At 38.2% G+C, this 19663-nt stretch overlaps 2 protein-coding genes across 2 annotated transcripts in view; one reads left to right on the forward strand and one right to left on the reverse strand.

Moving 5' to 3' along the window:
* LOC122342952 (NACHT, LRR and PYD domains-containing protein 3-like) overlaps nucleotides 1–19663 on the reverse strand; it is a 924523-nt gene that overhangs the window by 214910 nt on the left and 689950 nt on the right. The window lies entirely within an intron of this gene.
* Nucleotides 6887–17253, forward strand: LOC122342951 (NACHT, LRR and PYD domains-containing protein 3-like). Its single transcript, XM_043237174.1, is given in 13 exon segments — nucleotides 6887–6976; nucleotides 7105–7326; nucleotides 7890–7952; nucleotides 8210–8488; nucleotides 8613–8654; nucleotides 8990–10486; nucleotides 10489–10765; nucleotides 10908–11081; nucleotides 11780–11953; nucleotides 12042–12215; nucleotides 12930–13094; nucleotides 14336–14382; nucleotides 14456–17253. Coding segments are annotated over 10 exon segments (3396 nt in total). The 5' UTR covers nucleotides 6887–6976; nucleotides 7105–7326; nucleotides 7890–7952; nucleotides 8210–8223; the 3' UTR covers nucleotides 15037–17253.

A 19663-nucleotide genomic window follows, 5' to 3' on the forward strand; every position in this document is an offset into this window, starting at 1 on the left:
ACGGACATTTACATGATACACTGCTCCTGCAAGGCCCACAAGATAGCACATGACCCCACACACACTGTTCACCCTCCTGCCATCTGGAAAGAGGTATCGGAGCATTCAGGCCCTCACAACCAGATTGCTTAACAGTTTCTTCCCACAAGCCATCACACTCCTCAACAATCACACCTGAATAGACTTTCTCTTCCATAAGCATTCTTTGCACTTCATGTTTATTGTTGTCTTTTGTGTTCTTGCACTGATTTTGTCCTTGCAAAATCTGTTTGGGTTTTTTTTACGGAGTATATGATACTGGATATCAATGGTTAATGTCATTAGACAGAAATCTCATTCAATGTCAGTGGAGGGAAATAGAATTAATTGGGCATTTAAAAGAAAAAACCCTAGTAAAGTTTAGTTTACTCTAGCTCTAAACTCTAGCAAGTAACGTTTTCTCTTAATGGAAACCAAATGTTATTTTTTTGGTTTGTAGAACATTCCTCTGATGTTATTTTTAATTGTTGATATTGTTTGGAAGGATATAAGGGTACATGATTAATAACCATTTAATACATTACTAAATTTGTCTATTAATATGCAAGATTTGCCTACCAAGCAGGCTTATTTAGTTTTAGTGTTGGATAGATCCAGATCTACAAAAGTAACTTTTACTGACTATTGATTGGTAAGATCCTCAGAAAGGAAGAACAACTGATGAATGGGAAGAGTGTGTGAGCGAAGGTGGTTGTGAATGTGTGTAGATGTGTGTTAGTTACAGGATCAGAGAATGACACTGTTCCTTCGTCATAGTCCAGATACACTCTCACACGATCAAGCTGTCGATTAACGGGAAAACCAGAGCTGAAAGTCCGTCCGTGCTGCGCAAACCAGACACCGGTGTCATAGTAATCGTGTCCCTTCCTCTGGTTGAATTCTGTAGTTACTCCAAGTCTCCAGACCGGGCTCTCTTTAACCTCCACATCCCAGCAGTGTGTTCCTGAGTCAAAACCCTCAGATGCCAGAACACAGAAATGATAGACAAATGCCAAATTTAAATCATTGATGGTGCTTCTGAAAGCAGTGGTGGTGCTTTAGCTCTAATACACACCTCATCAAATTCAAAATTCAAATTCAAATTCAAATTTTATTTGTCACATACACAGACATACGTGTAGTGACATGTAGTGAAATGCTTTTGGGCCATCATCCCATCCACATACAGATACAAGATGGGGGTAGACATGACGGGATGACAGAAATAAAGAAGTACAGCATTACATGAGGAGAGGTGAGGCGAGAAAAAACAATAAGCCAAACCCAGACTGTGCTCCTAAGGGACCACAGTGTGGTAACGGGAAAAAAAAACACCTCAGCAATAGAAGCACATAGTTTAGACACTTTTGACAACATGTAAGACGAGGTAAAAATCTGGGGTATTGGGATCCTCCACTGGCGAGCAGTCATCCTTCTCTGGCAGCCGTCGATGCAGCCCTTGATCCAGACCCGTCTGCCAGGCAGGCGGAAAGGTGGGGGTGAGGAGTGCGAGCGTCTTCACTGCCGTGATCTGCCGGGGGAGTTGTTTTTCCAGCAGTGGCCTTGGCCGAGGCCAGTGCATGGTACAGGGAGTCAAAACCAGATAAGAATGGAATTTGTTTAGGCTTGGTGCGAGTAGTCATAGACAATTTACCCGAACTACTCTATTGTCCATCCTGGTCCATTTTCCGAAACAGAGCCTCGAGCTTCCCCGATGTTATCCAAAGTGCGGTTCACAACCACAGTCTGAGTCCCGACAGCCTCGAGCTTCCCCATGATGTTATCCAAAGTGCGGTTCACAACCACAGTCTGAGTCCCGACAGCTCTGCCCACCGCTTCAATTAATCCAGGCAGCATTGTGGGGCTGTGGACAGCTGCCCTCGTTCTCTCAATTTGTCGATAAACCAGGGCTATGCCCAATCCGATCAGCAATAGCCCGTAATCAAGGTTCCGAAAGAAAGATATCTTCAATATCCTCCACGGAAAGAGGCTCCAAGCACCGCGAGACGCCACTTCTCCCACGCGTCCATCGAATACCCGGCCGCCATCGTCCCGGCAGGACAATCGGGTTCCCCCGAACCCACGCTTCTCTTCGAGAAGATGGTGTCAATTGCGTTGAGAGACCAGTTGATCAAATCCATGTTTTCAGCTGGAGAGCAGGGCAGAGAGAGTCTCTCAAGTGGAGAAAAGTAGACACAAGACGAGACTAAGAAGCACAAGCAGGCAAGGTCACGGGTAGGGAGAGGAGGAAAAACACATCCTACTCCGAGGACGGGCAGAGAAGAAAAAAAAAAAATGCACCTCATTATAAAATTATCTTCGTATAAATTAATGCTTTTTTTTTTAAACTATTTAAGTGTCCGCTGCTGTAATAAGCTGGGAAAATTTCTAACTTTAAACAAATTACCTTGTTAGAAAAAGCGTGACATGTTAGGTAATGTTTTCACATTAAAATCTGATGTTTCTTGTTGATTCAATAAAATGTTTTTTTTTACTTTTTTTTTTAATAAACAGTGCTGGGATGCAAAAACTACAAAGACTTACAACAATTCTTCCAATAAAAGTACATTTTAGGCTTAAAACACACTTTGCAGTTCATTTAAGTACAGGATATTTTGGACATCTGTAAATGGTATCTAGATGTTCTTCAGAAGGTTGCTTCAGGTTTGTAAATAAAGGGATTTTTACAATCACAGTTTACACTGGGGACATATTGTAAAATGTGTGTGTGTGTGTGTTTCAGTGAGTGATTTGAGGATTGTTCTTCTGGGTAGGGGTGTATCAGAAACCAGTCAAGTAGGAAGCTTCATCTTAGGAAGAGCGGCGTTTGAGACTGAAGCCCTCTCTCTCTCCCTGCAGAGTCTCCCCACCTGAAGCTGATAATTAGCGATTGGGTGATTGGAGAAGAGAGAGAGTACTTAATCTACAGCTATCCTCAAAATAGTGGTGGCTGGATGATGTGTGGTGTTTGAGGACTCGTCCTTAGAAGCCTTGTTGCTAGTGCTATTGGTGTACATTTCTCTCAAATGTGTTGAGATTGTTGAAGTAGAAATCCTGCGTTGTCACACTGAACACTTCTGTGTTTGAGACCTTGTAAAGACACTTCAGTGTTATCTTTAGTTATCCCTTATAGATTGAGTCCATTTATCTCTCTTGTTTGTTTTTGCGTTGAATAGGAAGGAGGGTGCCATTTTTGTTTGTATTACACTTTTTATAAGGTTGTAGAGTAAGGGCCCTGTATACCTTTTATAGTAAAATAAAAATCATCCCCTGGCTTCACAGACAAGGCTTGCACCTACTCCTGGACTAAAACAAGTCTGAGCTGTTTTAACCTGACATATCTTAAGACACAACATCATAAAGCAGCTTGAATATTCACTATAGTTGCCCTCGAGTAAAAATGTTATCTGTGGATCAGGATAATCTGAGTATAACTGAGTTTGCATATTCATAGATCTGTGTGTAGCAAATGTGGCAAGGGTGTAGATTTATATTCAAGCAATTTTAAGCTATTTTAAATATTTTCATTAGGATAAAAAGCATTTAAATGTCATTTTGATGATCAAAGAAGAGTTTTAAAGCATCTAAAATTTGACTTTGAAGGGGGGACTTTAAAATGAATAATACTGTATTAGTAACACTAACTATAGTAAATAATAACTGGATGTCCAAAGTATTATTTCATTTTTCTTTTAACAAGCAGAGGTGGAAAGAGGTCAGAGAAGACAACCGGCTGTGACTTGACTAAAAGTCAAATGACAGAGAAAAATATAAGTGCGTCTCCACTCCCTCTTCGCTCATTTACTGTTTGTGGGCTTTATAACCAGAGGCCCTTCATGTGCTCACTGTGAAGTATTTCCAGTTACTCTTCCTTCCCAAGTGTTTTCTGGATCTATTCTTGTCTGTTGCCACGTATATGATCTCTGCCTGTTTCTTCGACTCTTGATTCATGGACCTGCCCTTTGGACTGATATTCTGGTTTTGACTCACTGCCTGCCTTGTTACTGTTGTTTCTTTGATATTCCCTGTGTTTGTCGACAGATCGGACTGCCACTTTGTTAGTGACCCACTGCCTGTCTTATCATTTATGATTGTTACTGTTGTCCATAATAAACTTCTGCAAATGGATTCGACCTTGGTTCCCGCCTCATCTTACTTCGACTATCACGAATCCACTGCATACCAGAATGAGCTATTGAAGAATTATCAAGAACAACTTACCAAGCTACAGTCCATCAATGAACACCTTACGCATTATATCCACTCTCTTCCGACTCCAACCACAACGGTAAGCTTTACTCTACCTACCAAGTTTAATGGCTCAGCTAACCAAGAGGATAAGTTTGATTGTGAGGAGAAGTGTGATTTTATAATGTCGTTGCTAACTGGCAGAGCAGTAGATTGGGCAGTAGCTGTTTGGGAGTCCACTGAGATATACTGTGGAGTATTTTCTGCAACAAATTTGAAAGTTTTTGATTATCCAGCCGAAGGAAAGGATATATCCACTCAACTCCTGCAGATAACCCAGGGCGAATGCTCAGCTGCCCATCTCTCTCACTGCTGCTGGTAGTAGGCCTTCTCTTTTAGGGCAAGGTCAGGTTTGAAACCTCATGAGAACTTCCTCCACTGCTCTGGTGACCTCTCATCTTGTGATAGAGAAGACCGCAGGACAACCATTAACCAGTCTCTGATCTCTGATTAGAGACGCTTTTTATTATCTACTTGCATTTTTTTTTTTTTCAGACAGAGGTGAGACCAAGCACACATTGTTAAAACAATAAAAGATTTTCAGCTCCTCTCCTCTTAGGGGGCACACCCAGGTATGGAGCCCATCTCTCTCGCTGCTGCTGGTAGTAGACCTTCTCTTTAAGGACAAGGTCAGGTTTGAGTCCTCGTGTGAACTTCCTCCACCACTCTGGTGACCTCTAATCCTGTAATAGAGAGGAGCCCCTTGCCAGTAGAGAGGACTGAAGGACCACCGAATACCAGACCCTCTCCAGCAGCAGCAAGGACTCTGGGGTCCCTGGAGACATGAATGAAATCATTTGATTATAATAACTCAAATTATTATTATTAATGCATAGATTCAGCTTCTGTTTCTTTCTAAATACATACCTTCATGAAGATATGAAGATGTGCACTCTTTATTCTTTTTGTTTTATCAACTTTACTTACTATCAGCCACTGTCTTATCCTGACCTGAGTTGGTCTTCTTGGCTAGAAAGGCAACCAGCCCCAGCGCCTTAAAAAAAAAAAAAAAAAAAAAAAAAAAAAAAATTCAGCTGTAGACTGCAACAATAAAAACACTAATGAGATGCTGACTACACAAGATTGAGACCCAGAAATCTTTTGATTGGTCCATTTTGAGCAGTTGTTTCTCATTTATATCATACGTCGGCAAACATGCATGTTTGTGATTGGTCATGCAGTTCTCGCGTAGTGCTTCATTGTAGTAAAAGGAAACGAGAAAAAGCGTCGCGTGTGATTTTGTTATTTAATATAACCCTTAACATGTACAAACTGCATAAAATGCACACCATCCTTGTTTTAGTGTAGTTATAAACATGGTTGTTCACTACATCAACTGTTCTTTGATGTGTGAAAGAGAGTTATATCTGTATCTCGGGTTAATTGATTCTGAGCACATGCTTAGCATAAATGTGCCGTGATTTGGCGTTCGCTGGTGAGGCTGAGACGACCAATAAAGACTGTTTATATGAATAAAAAAATAGGCTTTAAAATACATCCTGTGTCTCTTTACTTACAACTGCCTTCATCTTTCGGTCGAAATGCTAAATATATTTTAAAATAAACTTCTCTCAGTTGTCTCTATAACAATATAGCATGTGTTTTTCTCATCTGGCGTAAACTCATTGTAAGATATCGGAGAGCAATAATTTATCATGAACTTTATGCAGATTTTTTTCTGGATCTGATAACGAATTTCCACAACAGGACTCTATGTACATCACAATAACTGCAAAGTACTTCTAGGGTGCTAAAATTCTGCGCGTAGCCACCAATGCACCATGACCCCTAATGGTCACCTATTTTACAACAGCTATTTGTTTTGCTGGAACCACATGATGAGAAGTGGTCTTAAATTCCATATTCTTAAAGCTGTTTCAGGTCTGAGAGCATTCTAGAAAACTTTATTTCCAAGGATTTAAAGTTGTACACTATGCTGTCAATGTCAAAACGATAAAATGGTTTGAAGTTTATTTTTACTGGTTATAATTACTGGTCGTGGGGCAGTTTTTTCTTCACTGTAGTCTGTGAATCCACAAAAGTTACTGATCGAACTTATGACAAAAACGCGTGTTCAAAATCAAGTTGTGTGAGGAGCGTATACAGTCAGCAGGAGCAATCTATAGATTAAACCAGCAAAATGTGATGAAATCACGCTTGGGAACTGGTGCTATTCACAAAGAACAGGGAAAGACTTGCCAAACCCAGTGAAGAAACTCATTGTGAAAGTGATATCTCATTACAGGGTGTCACACCCCAGGACCTTCTTCTTGTGTTTTTCATTCCCTGTGTCTTCTCTGTAACCTAGTTCCTGTGTAAACGCATTGTTAAATTATGTTCATCACAGACTTAATTTGATTATTTATTTATAAAAACCCACTGGGAAATCTTGAGGGCACCAGCAGAGAATAAGGCTTTATTACTGTGTGCATGTGAATTGTTTTTTCGTGAAGAAGAATGTGTTGTTTTTATGTATTCAAAAAAAAACGTGTACCAAATTAAAACTGAATGTACGTGAAAATGTCGAATGGTGTAATCTGCCAAACTGTTACGCCAAGCCAAGTTTTTTGATTACTGTTTGCTGCCTGCTTTGACTTGCCTTCATTGAATAAAAGCCTGCAAATGGATCCGACCGCCTCAGACCACTCATTTGTGACAGAATGCTACATCAAACCAGGATCCAGCAGCTTTTCACCTGAACCATGGCCAGGTATGTGCCTCGCGATGCCATTACTAACTCTCAAGCAGGGCACGCTTGAGGACTACAGCCAGGAATATCTAGACCTGGCTTAACTCTCAGACTTGCTGGACTGTTTATTGATAGAATTCTTTTGTTAGGGCATAAATCAACCACTCAAGATGGAACTTGCTTGTGAAATATCACCCCGTTCCTTCCTGCTCCGCCCTGTAGGCTCTCTGCTCCGCACAGTATGGCTGTAATCCTCTGATTCACATGTCTTCGTCTAGTTTTAACTTGCTCTGTAAAAGTAAAAAGTTTCAGAGCTGTACAATACAACACTGTTCAGAGGACGAAGAAGAAAGATCCGCACATGATCTGAAGTGAGTGCTTCATCTTTCTTTGGTTGTTCTTATTGTTACTTTTGTTTATCTGAGACTTTGATACTGTGGTGAAGTAAGTTTGATGATTTTATTATTTAAACTTATGTAACAATCAACAGATGATGCAGTGTTTCTGTGGAAGAGAATTACAGAAAGCTGCATGTTTTCATATTGTTGTCACGGTGTGCTCTTGAATAATGAGTCTAATTTCTCACAGTATGTTTTGTCGTGCGCTCTATCAATCAGTAGCTTCATGCTGTCTGCTTACAGTTTTGATGTAGTAGTGCATCAGTAGGTCTGAATTTCAAACTCTATAAAAGAGCAAGCAGCATTTCTACTCTATTTCATTAACATGTGTGCAACGTTGTTGTCAAAAGTACATGACTAGCATTTAAATTTTTTCGCATCTCATTTTCAAAATGTGATGAAGTACTGTTGTTAGTTACTCTCATCTCAAGTCTGAAAAACTGGCTTCATTACCTTTCTTAAATTGTTCTTTTTTTATGTTCTGAAGAAAATTTCCACTGCAGAGTCCTATAAAAATGCATAATTGAATGTTTCAGAACTTCCGATCAAGACCCAGCTAACTGGAGAAACGAGAAATATCTGCTTCATCTTTATTCATGGTAAATAATATTACTTCATTAGATACCAAAACATGGATTTAAAAGTGTCATGCACTGTACTGATTCCATCCCTGCAGTATCAAACAGCAGTAAGATTATTATTTATGACCTTTTTGTTTGTTTGTTTGTTAGGTTTTTCAGATTTGATTTATTAATATAGCTCTATTCACAGCTTCATAATCATAAGATTTGAGCACTTAGGTCCACATGTTAAGAGTGGAAGTTCTTCAAATATTTTCTTTTTTCTTGACCTGCAGCCATGAGTTGAAGGATGATGGCGTTTGTTAAAGAGCTGCTCGTGGATTCACTGAAGGAGCTGGTACAAGCTGAACTGAAGGAGTTTCATTGGCGCTTAATGAATGCATATCATAAGCATATCTCAAAGTCTGAAATGGAGAAGGCAGATGTATTAGACACAGTAGATAAGATGGTGGTGTGTTTTGGACCAGATGAAGCTGTGAAGGTCACGGTAGACATCCTGAGAAAGATGAACCAAAATGATCTGGTTGATCAGTTGGTGAAAGAACACAAACAAGGTAACGTTTACTTCACTGTTACTGTAACATTAAAATATTTTAAAGTGAAACCTCTTTTCCTCTCTACTGTAGTGATATATTTGTGATAAATGTTTCCCAGTGAGTAATTCTCTTTCTCTTACAGCTCAGACTGGGGACAATGTGAATATATCTGTTGAGGTTGGAGGTAATTTACAACATATCTGGAGTAAATATTCATCACTATAAATAGATAAACAAGTCTATAAATAGTAACAAGAAAATATATTGCAAGCAGCAATTCCAGTGACTTTCAAATAAGATTTTATATAAATAAAGTAAAGAAAACAGTGTTCCTCCAGTGCAAAAACAGATATAGAAAACATATAAAACATATTTAGACATTATAAGACTGAAACTAAGTTGTTAATGATGGAGTGTGATGTTTTCAGAAATATGAATTTAGTTTTTTGTAACAGTTATTAACAATGATGATCATGCCGTTTATTTTTTTCCTTTCAATATTATTTATGCTTATTACAGAGCTGCAAAACTTTTTGGAAACTCACAAAACAAACATGAAGGAGAAAACAGAATATATTTTTGAGGGCAACAAAGACAATGAAGCACAACTCAAGGCTGTTTACACTGAACTATTCATCACAGAGGGAGATATGAAAGATGTTAATCACGAACATGAGATTCTGAAGATTGATGATGCCTTCAAGAACAAAAAAACACAGAACAAACCAATCAGATATAATGATATATTTACTGAACTGAGGAAAAACAATGACAAAAAGATTGTGCTGACTAAAGGAGTCGCTGGAATTGGAAAAACAGTCTCTGTGCACAAGTTCATCCTGGACTGGGCAGAAGGAAAATCTAACCAGGATATACACTGTGTGTTCCTGCTTTCATTCAGAGAGATTAACTTAATGACAAATGAAGATTTCAGTCTTCATGAGCTTCTGCTGGAATTTTATCCTGAACTGAAGGACTTGGAGAAATCAAAGCTATATACAGAATGTAAGCTAGCATTTATATTTGATGGACTTGACGAGAGTCGCCTGCCTCTAAATTTTAAAAGTAGATCACTGAACACTGTTGAGAAAAAAGCATATGTGGATGTGCTCTTTACAAGTCTGGTCAAAGGGACTCTGCTTCCATCAGCTCTTGTCTGGGTGACATCACGACCAGCAGCAGCCAATCAGATTCCTCCACGGTATGTGGGTTTATTCACAGAAGTGCAAGGATTCACTGACCAGCAGAAAGAGGAGTACTTCAGAAAGAGATTCACAGATGAGAGTCTGTCCACCAGAATCATTTCACACATTAAGACGTCTCGTAGTCTCTACATCATGTGCCACGTTCCGGTGTTCTGCTGGATTACAGCCACAGTACTTCAGGATATTCTCACTGAGAACAATGAAGAGAACATCAGCACAACACTCACTGAAATGTACATTCACTTCCTGCTGATACAGACGGACATGAAGAACCAGAAATATGATGAACAAGAAGAAAGAGAATGTATAGAGTGCTTACAATTAAATAAAGAGATTATTTTAAAGTTAGCTAAATTAGCATTTGAACAACTAAAGAAGGAAAACATTGTGTTCTATAAGGAAGATCTAAAAGCATGTGATATTGATGTGAGTAAAGACACTGAGCCCACAGGAATGATTGCTGAGATCTTCAGAAGGGAACACAGACTTCATGGAGCAAAGGTCTTCTGCTTTGTGCATCTGAGTGTTCAAGAGTTTCTCGCTGCATTGCATGTGTTCATCTGCTATCTGAACAAAAACATGCAGGAGCTTCAGTTTTTCTTTGATGGGCCAGAAGAAAATGTGACATTAGAAAAGTTACTGCAGAAGGCCATTGATAAAGCCATGGAGAGTCAGATAGGACATCTGGACCTGTTCCTGCGTTTTCTGATGGGAATTGCACTGGAATCCAGTCAAAACCTGCTCAAAGGCCTGATCACACATGCTGAAGACACCACAAAGATCATCATAAACATAAGTGAATACATGAAAAAAAACAAAACGAGTACATTATTTCAGATGAAGCTCTAGTAAACTTATTGTACTGCTTACTTGAGCTCAAAGATAACTCATTAAATGAAGAAATCCAGAAATACCTCAGTTCAGATGAACATCCAGGAAGAGATCTCTCATCTTCAATGTGTACAGTGCTGACCAACATACTGTTGATGTCAGAGAAGGTGCTGGATGAGTTCAACCCAAAGAGGTTCACATCAGAACAATCAGACTACAAGAGACTCATTCCAGCTGTGAGATGCTGCAGAAAAGCCCTGTGAGTAATTTTACTGTCTGCTCTTCAAACATTTTTTTCTATATTACTAAACAATTATCTCACAATAGGTTGAATTTTTTGATTCTGAAGTACATAAAACCCCCTGAAAATAATGAAAATAAAACATGCTGTTTTTTGGCAGATTTGACGGCTGTGGTTTTGATGAAACATGCTGTGAAACTGTGTCTTCTGCTCTACAATCATCAAATTCTCATCTGATAGAGCTGGACCTGAGCAGCAATCACCTGCAGGATTCAGGAGTGAAGCTGATTTATGATGGACTGAAGAGTTCACACTGTCGACTGAACATACTGAGGTTTGACATATTCACTGAATCAAATCAAATATGTGGTTAAATATATGCTTCTATAACTAAGAGGGTCTTTCACCTGTCTATACTGTGAGTGTGTCATAGTATGATTGGATCCTGGAATTTTGTAATGCAGTTTTCAAATTGTGATTTTCATAAGCATATGTTCAGGTACCAAAAGGCACTCAATGACTTCATTGAACAGTTTGTTTGTTCAAAGAAATTTAATAATTTGAACAGTTTCATGTTAATTTAAAAACTAGTTCCCTTTCCTTATGGATTTGATTAAAAGTATAACATGACCTTCATGAACCACTTTTCTTCTGTCTACATGGCATCAATAAGTTCTGTCATCCAGAAACATGGCTTTTCGTATCACTGCTGTACTTTTCATGTCACTCAATTCCATGCTCACATGTCAGCATGTCTAACAGACATGTCATGCTGGATCAAGGACCAACAAGAACTGCTTGTGGTTTCAATAAACCAATAATTTCATCACAGTTGCACCATGCAGTTAGACTTATCAACCATAACTCCTTCAAAACAGCTAGAAATCTTGGAATCATTGGAATGAACAGCTGACTGTCTCAAATCACATTGCTTGGTTCTACACATTTGCTTTATACAAATTCAGGATTTTTCTTTCAGAACATGTTTCACAACTCCTTGTTCATCCATCTTTTTTTGGATTCTCCTCGCAGGCTTTGTGGCTGTAGTCTCACTTCTCAGTCCTGTGAAAGATTGTCATTATCCCTACAATCATCAAACTCTGTCCTGAGAGAGCTGGACCTGAGTAACAATGACCTGCAGGACTCAGGAGTAAAGCTTCTGTATGATGGACTGAAGAGTCCAAACTCTAAGATGGAGATTTTAAGGTTTGAGTTTCAAATATTAATTAATTTACTTATTAAAAAAACACACACACCGTTAAGGACTGTAAGTACTTTGTTCATCTTTGTTCAGATTTTCCACATGTAATCTCACTGCGCAGTCTTGTGGGAGTTTGTCATCAGTTTTAGAATCATCAAACTCTGTCCTGAAAGAGCTGGACCTGAGTAACAATGACTTGCAGGACTCAGGAGTAAAGCTTCTTTCTGATGGACTGAAGAGTCCAAACTGTAAGCTGGAGATACTGAGGTAATTTGTTCTGTAAAGTACAATTTAAGTAAATGCTACCACAATAAATGACTATTAAATTGTGTAAACAAATGTTTATTCTGCTCTCAATGCAATGCCAGAACAAGAGACAAAAACATGCAGTGTTTATGTTTATACAGTTGTTTGTAGATGTGGATTGCAATAGCAAATAATAGATTGAAATAGCAACACTATCAACACTATCTAACAGCTGTGGGCAGGATGCTCTTAGCATCTTAGCTTTAACTAATTAACATGGCTCTGTCGAGTAAAGAAATGCATGATTATTCACATATTCACATTAGGGCTGGCGCTAGCTATAGGTAGAGATTGCCTAGGGAAAGGGTCGGCAAGTTAGTTCAACATCGGGCCAAAACATAGTCAAAGTATAATCATTTTGGTGCAAATCTCTCTTCTGAGTTGGGTGGATTAGGACATTTAGAATTTTTTTGTTTTGTTTTTAATGTAGACTTTATATTATTTCCTTTTATTACTTTGTTGATTTCAGGAACAGTACTATTATTGTTTGTTTGAAAAGATATAATGCTTTAATTTTGCATTTGAATGCAAAATGTCTAATGATTTGTGACAATTTTTTTTACTGATTTACTGATAATGCTAAGCACAAAGTTTTTTTTTTTTTTTTTTTTTTTTATTATTATTATTATTTTTTTGTGACCAAACGTTGATCAATTGCTTTTGCATGTTTTGTAGGTTTTCTGGCTGTATGGTCACAGAGAAAGGCTGTTATTATGTGTCTTCAGCTTTGACTTCAAACCCCTCACATCTGAAAGAGCTGGATCTGAGCTACAATCACCCGGGAGATTCAGGAGTCAAGCTGCTCTCTGAAAAACTGGAGGGTCCACTGAACAAACTCAAGTATGTCCAGCAGGAGGTTTTGTTTTCAGTGTTTCTTATATGAGTCTAGGTTTTTCTGTATGATTCAACAATATAAAGTATTAAAGGAATATGCAAATTTAACCTCTTCAATTCTTCACCCCATGCCGGATCTGCCAAGCCCCTTGTGCCAGCAACTTGCTCCATTCATAATTGGGTCACGTTGGATTGTAAACAATTACAATAATAATTAGGAATTATTCCACCCATGTGTTAAAATTGGTATGCAAAAATGCTTCAGAGCTCATGGGGTAAAATACAGGCTCATTGTACAACTCCCCTAGAGTTGAACTGTTTAGTTTTACTGTTTTCGAATCCCCTCTAGGTGTGGTGGTAGCTCTTTTAGAGGTAGCTTAGAACAGTTCCTTGAGTCTGATCTGACAATTAGAATCATGCTAACAATGACCAAAGAATTTTGATATTTCTCATGTTTAAAACTTCACTCTATAGTTACATTTGTGTTCTAACTCCGGAAAATGAAAATTTGCTGTTGTGGCACCTTTGTGAACAAGCACATAAACTTACATAGAATGACATTCTAGAAGAATCTCGGGTTTCTACTCCTAAACAATGAGTGATAAAACGGATCAGCGATCATCTGATGATGCCTGGGCGTCCTGACGGCCTCCTTCATAGGTCTGGTCTTGTCTCTGAGGCAACAAAACTGCTAAAAACTAACTCGGTCAACACTGAACACAGAACCTTTTTGTTGTCAGAGACCATTAATGGACCAGATGTGCAATGCAACTTTAACCCAAGCTTTTGCACAAGCGTCTGATTTACAAACTCGATTGTTCACCGGGAGGCTCCCCAGACCTCCCCAGTGGAAACCTGTCCAACCATAGAACATTCCGGGCAAAGCATTTCTTGCTGTGTACAACAATGAGACACATTTAAACTTGTCAGGACTTCTAAGAAAGACAATCATAATACTAAGCTGTCTCATAATAAGCTGTCTTCCAGTCATCTCCTTATCAGATTGTAAGTACTACGGTACAGTAGTAGTGAATAAGTTGGTCCAAGTTTAGTGAATAAGTTGGCTCCATGTAGGTGCTCTAGGTCTGCGGGGATGAGTGGTAACGCATAACGGAACTTGACAGTTATTTGGTTAAGTGATCGGTAGTCAGTGCAGGGTCGTAAACCTCCATCTTTATTGGAGGTTTACTTTATTTTTTGATATTTTAATCTTTTATTGACTGACTGTGTCTTTGTGTGTTTTCTAGAGTTGATCATGGAGGAGAATCCAGGATTACAGCAGGACTCAAGAAATGTACGTCTACACACACACACGGCTATTTTAGTGATTGTTCTTGTGTTCTAAATGTTTCTGTTCTTGTGTTCAGATGCATGTTTTCTCACACTGGATCCAAACACAGCGCACACTGATCTCCGTCTGTCTGAGGAGAACAGAAAGGTGACGTATGTGCTTGAGTCTCAGTCATATCCTGATCATCCAGAGAGATTTAATGATGTTTATCAGGTGTTGTGTAGAGAGAGTGTGTGTGGACGCTGTTACTGGGAGATCGAGTGGAGTGGAGGTGTGTCTATATCAGTGTCATATAAGAGCATCAGCAGGAAGGGAGGTGATGACTGTGTGTTTGGAAATAATGATCAGTCCTGGAGTTTGGACTGCTCTCCTGACGGTTACTCATACAGACACAATAACAGAGAGATTAATTTCCCTGTACAGCCCATCATCATCATCAGAAGAAGAAGATCAGGAGTGTCTGATAATATCAGAAGAACAGGAGTGTATGGTAATATCGCTAGAGTAGGAGTGTATGTGGATGAGAGCGCAGGAACTCTGTCCTTCTTCAGCGTCTCTGACACAATGAGACTCATCCACACAGTCCAGACCACATTCACTCAGACACTCTGTCCTGGGTTTACCGTTTATTATGGATCATCTGTGAAACTGTGTTGATGAATCAGAAGAGACTGATGAGATTCTACCCAGAATGCTTTGAGCTGTGTAATGAAACAGTAATGGTGAGATATTATGAGCCTCTTCATGACATTAATACCGCAGCACAAAAGTGATATATAAATAGATATAAATGCCAAAATAAATGTGTCAGAGATAAAAGGTTACTGTAAGTAACAATGCTGGTATCCAACTGCCAGTAATTAAATTAGATTTACTTGACAGTAATAGCTTTACTGTATATTACTAACAGTATCAGTACAGTAGAGTTTATTTTCATTTATTGAAAAATGTTTTACCTGTAAAAATATAAAAATAAACAATTTTAATTGTGGGACAGAACTGCAAACCATCACAACCCCCCCAAAATCACAACAACTCATTCATTTAAATTAGACAGAGGTCCTGAAACACTGCCACACTCTCTAGCATCATTGTCTGCAGTATCGCAAAGATGCCCATGGTGGTCTTCTCAGTGGCACTCTGTAAAAGATCTTCCGTGTCCTAAAGATGAATATGTATTTAACATGTGAACAAGAAATATGTACCTTACTAGTCAAATCATTTTTAGAAAATGGCAGTGCTTACAGTGACCCCAATCTACTATCTTGTCCTATTAAAAGGCATAATGCAAATTATTTTAAAGAAAGGACCATCATTTGTTATTTTACATTATGTTTAACTTAACTACAAAAATGCTGTTATCCTTATGAAAACTGTTTATTCAAGAGTGCTATTAGTATACTTATTTTAAACTTAAAATAGGAAAGTATACTCTTAGTTTACTTTTATGTACATCTCAGAAATATGCTTAAAATTACATAAGTATACTTAACTTATACTTAGTATATAATATATTTATTATATACTTTTTATATTTATTTATATTTATACTTTATATTATAACTTCATTACACAATTTCCAAAACACAAGCAAGGAAGAAACATTCTTCCAACAGCATAAAACAGCATCAAAACTCTGACTCTGACTGACAAAAAAATGTTATGGAATAAAATGTTGATCCATGAAGAGAATAATGACGGACAAACTTTGGGCTGTTGATCGACTTCATCTGCATTTTGTTTATCATTATGAATCCATTCCATTCTATTCCATTTTTTAGCTTTTTGTTCAAATATTCGTAAAACAACATATATACAAATGAATACCTAGATGTAACCCGTATTAACTGCCGTTAATATGGATTTAAATAAAGGCGTAATCAACATAGCTGATGAAAAATAGCGATTGTCTCTTTAAGAATGAGTGGCAGCAGTGAGTCAAGCCCCGCCTATCTTTTCTTGGTAGAGCGCGCCAGAGAGAAAATTCTCGATTCTCTTAGAGTGGGAAGAGGCAGCTACAAGAAGGATCTCCTAATCCTTCTTTGTAAGTGACTTAATTAGGGAAAAATGACCAGATATTACAGAAATCGTGATTTCTGAAGCTGAAATTCTAATGTGAAGGAGCTGTCGTCGGAGAGCTAAGCGGACGAGACGAGATTTACAGAACTGCAGAGTTAAAAAGTGCCACAAAAGAGCTCCTTGAATATATTTATTTATCCCTTGGTGAGATTGATTTAAATGTCTTGATAAAACTTGATATCTGTATCAGAAAAGTGCCGCTGATTTAATAGTTGATTGTAAGATAGAAGTAGACCACGTGAGCTGAAACTGACATAAAAAATAATGAGATTTAACTTAGTATCAAAAGTTATTCAAGTGCTATAGTGTTTAATAAGTTTTGGAGTGTCGAATTAATATCGTAAAAATTCAATTTAACGCTGAAACTATTGAAAGTTTATTGTTTTGCCCTGCCCCTCCTCCCTCCCTTGTGAAATCAGAGATCCCTGACGATTCTTGATTCCCGTTTCAAGATGAACGCCGTTTAATACGAGGCGAGCCATTTCTATGTTGAACTGTTTTGAGCCTATTGTGTTACATACTATATAATAAGAAATCTGAACACTATTGATTTTTGTAAAAAAATTATTTTATTTTCCTCTTTTATTTTTCTCTGTGTATTTGTGTACTCGATCTGCTGAATCCATGCACCTGTGAAATCCAAAAAGAGCAGTTGTTATTACTTACTGTACTTCTACTAATTGTTAATTTTAAATTTTCAAATACAGAAAGTTAAACACAAAAAATGACTTTGTGGATTGTTCACTCACCTGTTGTGCTGTTCTCTTCTCTCCAGTAGCCGTGCCCTTCTTCTGATCCATTGGCCTATTCTAAACGTTACGCTGAGTGCAATACACTATATAGTATTCGCTACATAGAGATATAGTAGTAGTATACTACAAGTATGATGTAAAGTTCACTTTAAGAAAACCTATAGGATGCCCAGGTAAAAACAAGTACACTTCAATAATGTAATTAAAGTGCTCTATTTAGGTGCACTAATTTTGTACATAATATACTAAAATGATTCATTAGTACACTTAAGTGTATTATTGTATAAAATATGTTTTTAAATGTGCTACAAGTTGTTAATAAATGCGTTTTTTAAAACAAAGATAGTATGTTAAAATGCAATTTAGTTTATATTCATGGTGTCTCAAAATAGCACAGTTTTTAATGCTTTTATGAATGATAGGATACGTTCCCACCAGGCAATATGAAATTCTTCCAATTTTGTTTTTTCCCCACCTGTGCTCCATTTTCTGGACACTTTTAAATCTAGAGTATGGTTTCAACAATGAGTAGGTCCTGGCATGTATTGTCTAACCCCAAGGAAGTTCAGAATGTCTAAGAATGGTGATCTTTTTCATTATCAACATGGATATTAAACAATTAAGACTTTATCTGCAGCCAGTACTCAGTTAGAAAATCAGTAAATTCAATCTTTAATGAAATCTATGTGGTACATTGGTGGCCTGTATACAGTAACTAGTACAAACATGACTTACCACTAGCACATGCTTCTCTAGATAATGCTATAAATGCAATAAATTAATGTACTCATCTGGTTTTAGCGAGGTTTGTGTCAAACAGCAAATTTAGGTTCTGATCATTAATCAAATCATTTATATTAAGTGTTTTTGCAGAAAACGATCTGATATACAGCAAGCAAAGTTTTATCATTTGCTTACCTGTATTAGAAACATTGATTAACATCAATTAAATTGTTGCATTTAATTTGGTTTGGACGTTTTCTACTTTTCTGCACTTAGTCAAGTATGAGCTCTAAGACTATGTGCCATGTTTCTAGCGTCACCACCACAGGAGGGATGAAGACCATCTTTTTTCAACAGGTCAGGTCTGCCCCAAAGGACTATGTTGTTCTGCGGCCACTCCTTGAAAAAGAGAGAGAGGGGGGAACACAGGCAACTGTTCAACACTTGAGAGACAACACAACAAATTAAGAAATTTTGGGACGTAACACCCCCACCCATGAATTACAGATTACCACAGTATGTAATAAAACGTACTCACAAAACCACTAGAAAACCTGTATGTCAGTTATTTGCACTATTGGTCCTACACGGTGCACCTGCTATGACATTTTCTGACCCCTTTTTATGACGAATATCCAAGTTGTATTCTTGTACAATAAGGGACCAGCGCATCAGGCGTTGATTAGAATTGCCCATTTGAGACAGGAAGGTCAGGGGATTGTGCTCAGTGTACACTAACAATAGAATACAACTACCTCCAACATAGACTTCAAAATGTTGCAGAGCCATGAGGAGAGCTAAAGTCTCCTCTATGGTGCTGTAATTCTGCTGACACTTGGAAAGTTTTCTAAAGAAATAACACACAGGATGGTCTACTCCATAAGCATCTTCTTGCAACAGAACTGCTCCCACCCCAGTAGCACTGGCATCGACTTCCAGTTTAAAAAAAGGCAAGGTGAAGTTAGGGGCAGCAAGCACAGGGGCATTACACATAATGTCCTTTGCAGCAGCGAAAGCACTGGCACATTCTGCACTCCATACAAACTTCTTAGAAGAACTTAGGAGGTTAGTTGTTGGAGAAACTGCAGAGGAAAAATTCTCACAAAATCATTGGTAGAAGCCAACCATTCCCAAAAATCTTCTGAAATCGCGCTTATTTAGGGAACTGGGAACCTTAGGATGGCTGATACTTTGGCTACCACAGGGCGAACCTTACCATGACCAACTTTCTTACCCAAGTATGTCACTACAGCTCTTGGAAAGTCACACTTTGCCAAGTTCAACGTCAAAGAAGCTTTGGCCAAGCAGTTAAAAACCATTTTTCCATGTATCTGAAAAGATCACTACATCATCTATGTAAGCTACACAGTGGGCTACTCAAGATGACATCCAACCATTGAGACCGAGCAGTCTGCTGTGAATCTCATCACCCCGGTAAGCAGGAGGGGACCAGAGCATATTACATTGTACGACATCGTACTGCAATTTCACACCTCTTTAATGTTATTTTTGTAATCCCTGGCGGATTTCATTAGTGCCAATGTGAATAACAATCTTACTGAATTTACATTTAGCATTATCCAGCAATTTTAAATTTGCCGAGATGTCAGATGCTCTGGTTCCTGGTACACATTGGACTATGGTGGCTGGTGTCTCTAAACTCACATGGTATCGGCATTCGGTATGATACTTGCATGGCCTCAGTCATTGGCGAGTTTCCGGATGCAATC

The sequence above is a fragment of the Puntigrus tetrazona genome, chromosome 4, assembly GCF_018831695.1.
Source record: "Puntigrus tetrazona isolate hp1 chromosome 4, ASM1883169v1, whole genome shotgun sequence".
NCBI lineage: Eukaryota > Metazoa > Chordata > Actinopteri > Cypriniformes > Cyprinidae > Puntigrus > Puntigrus tetrazona.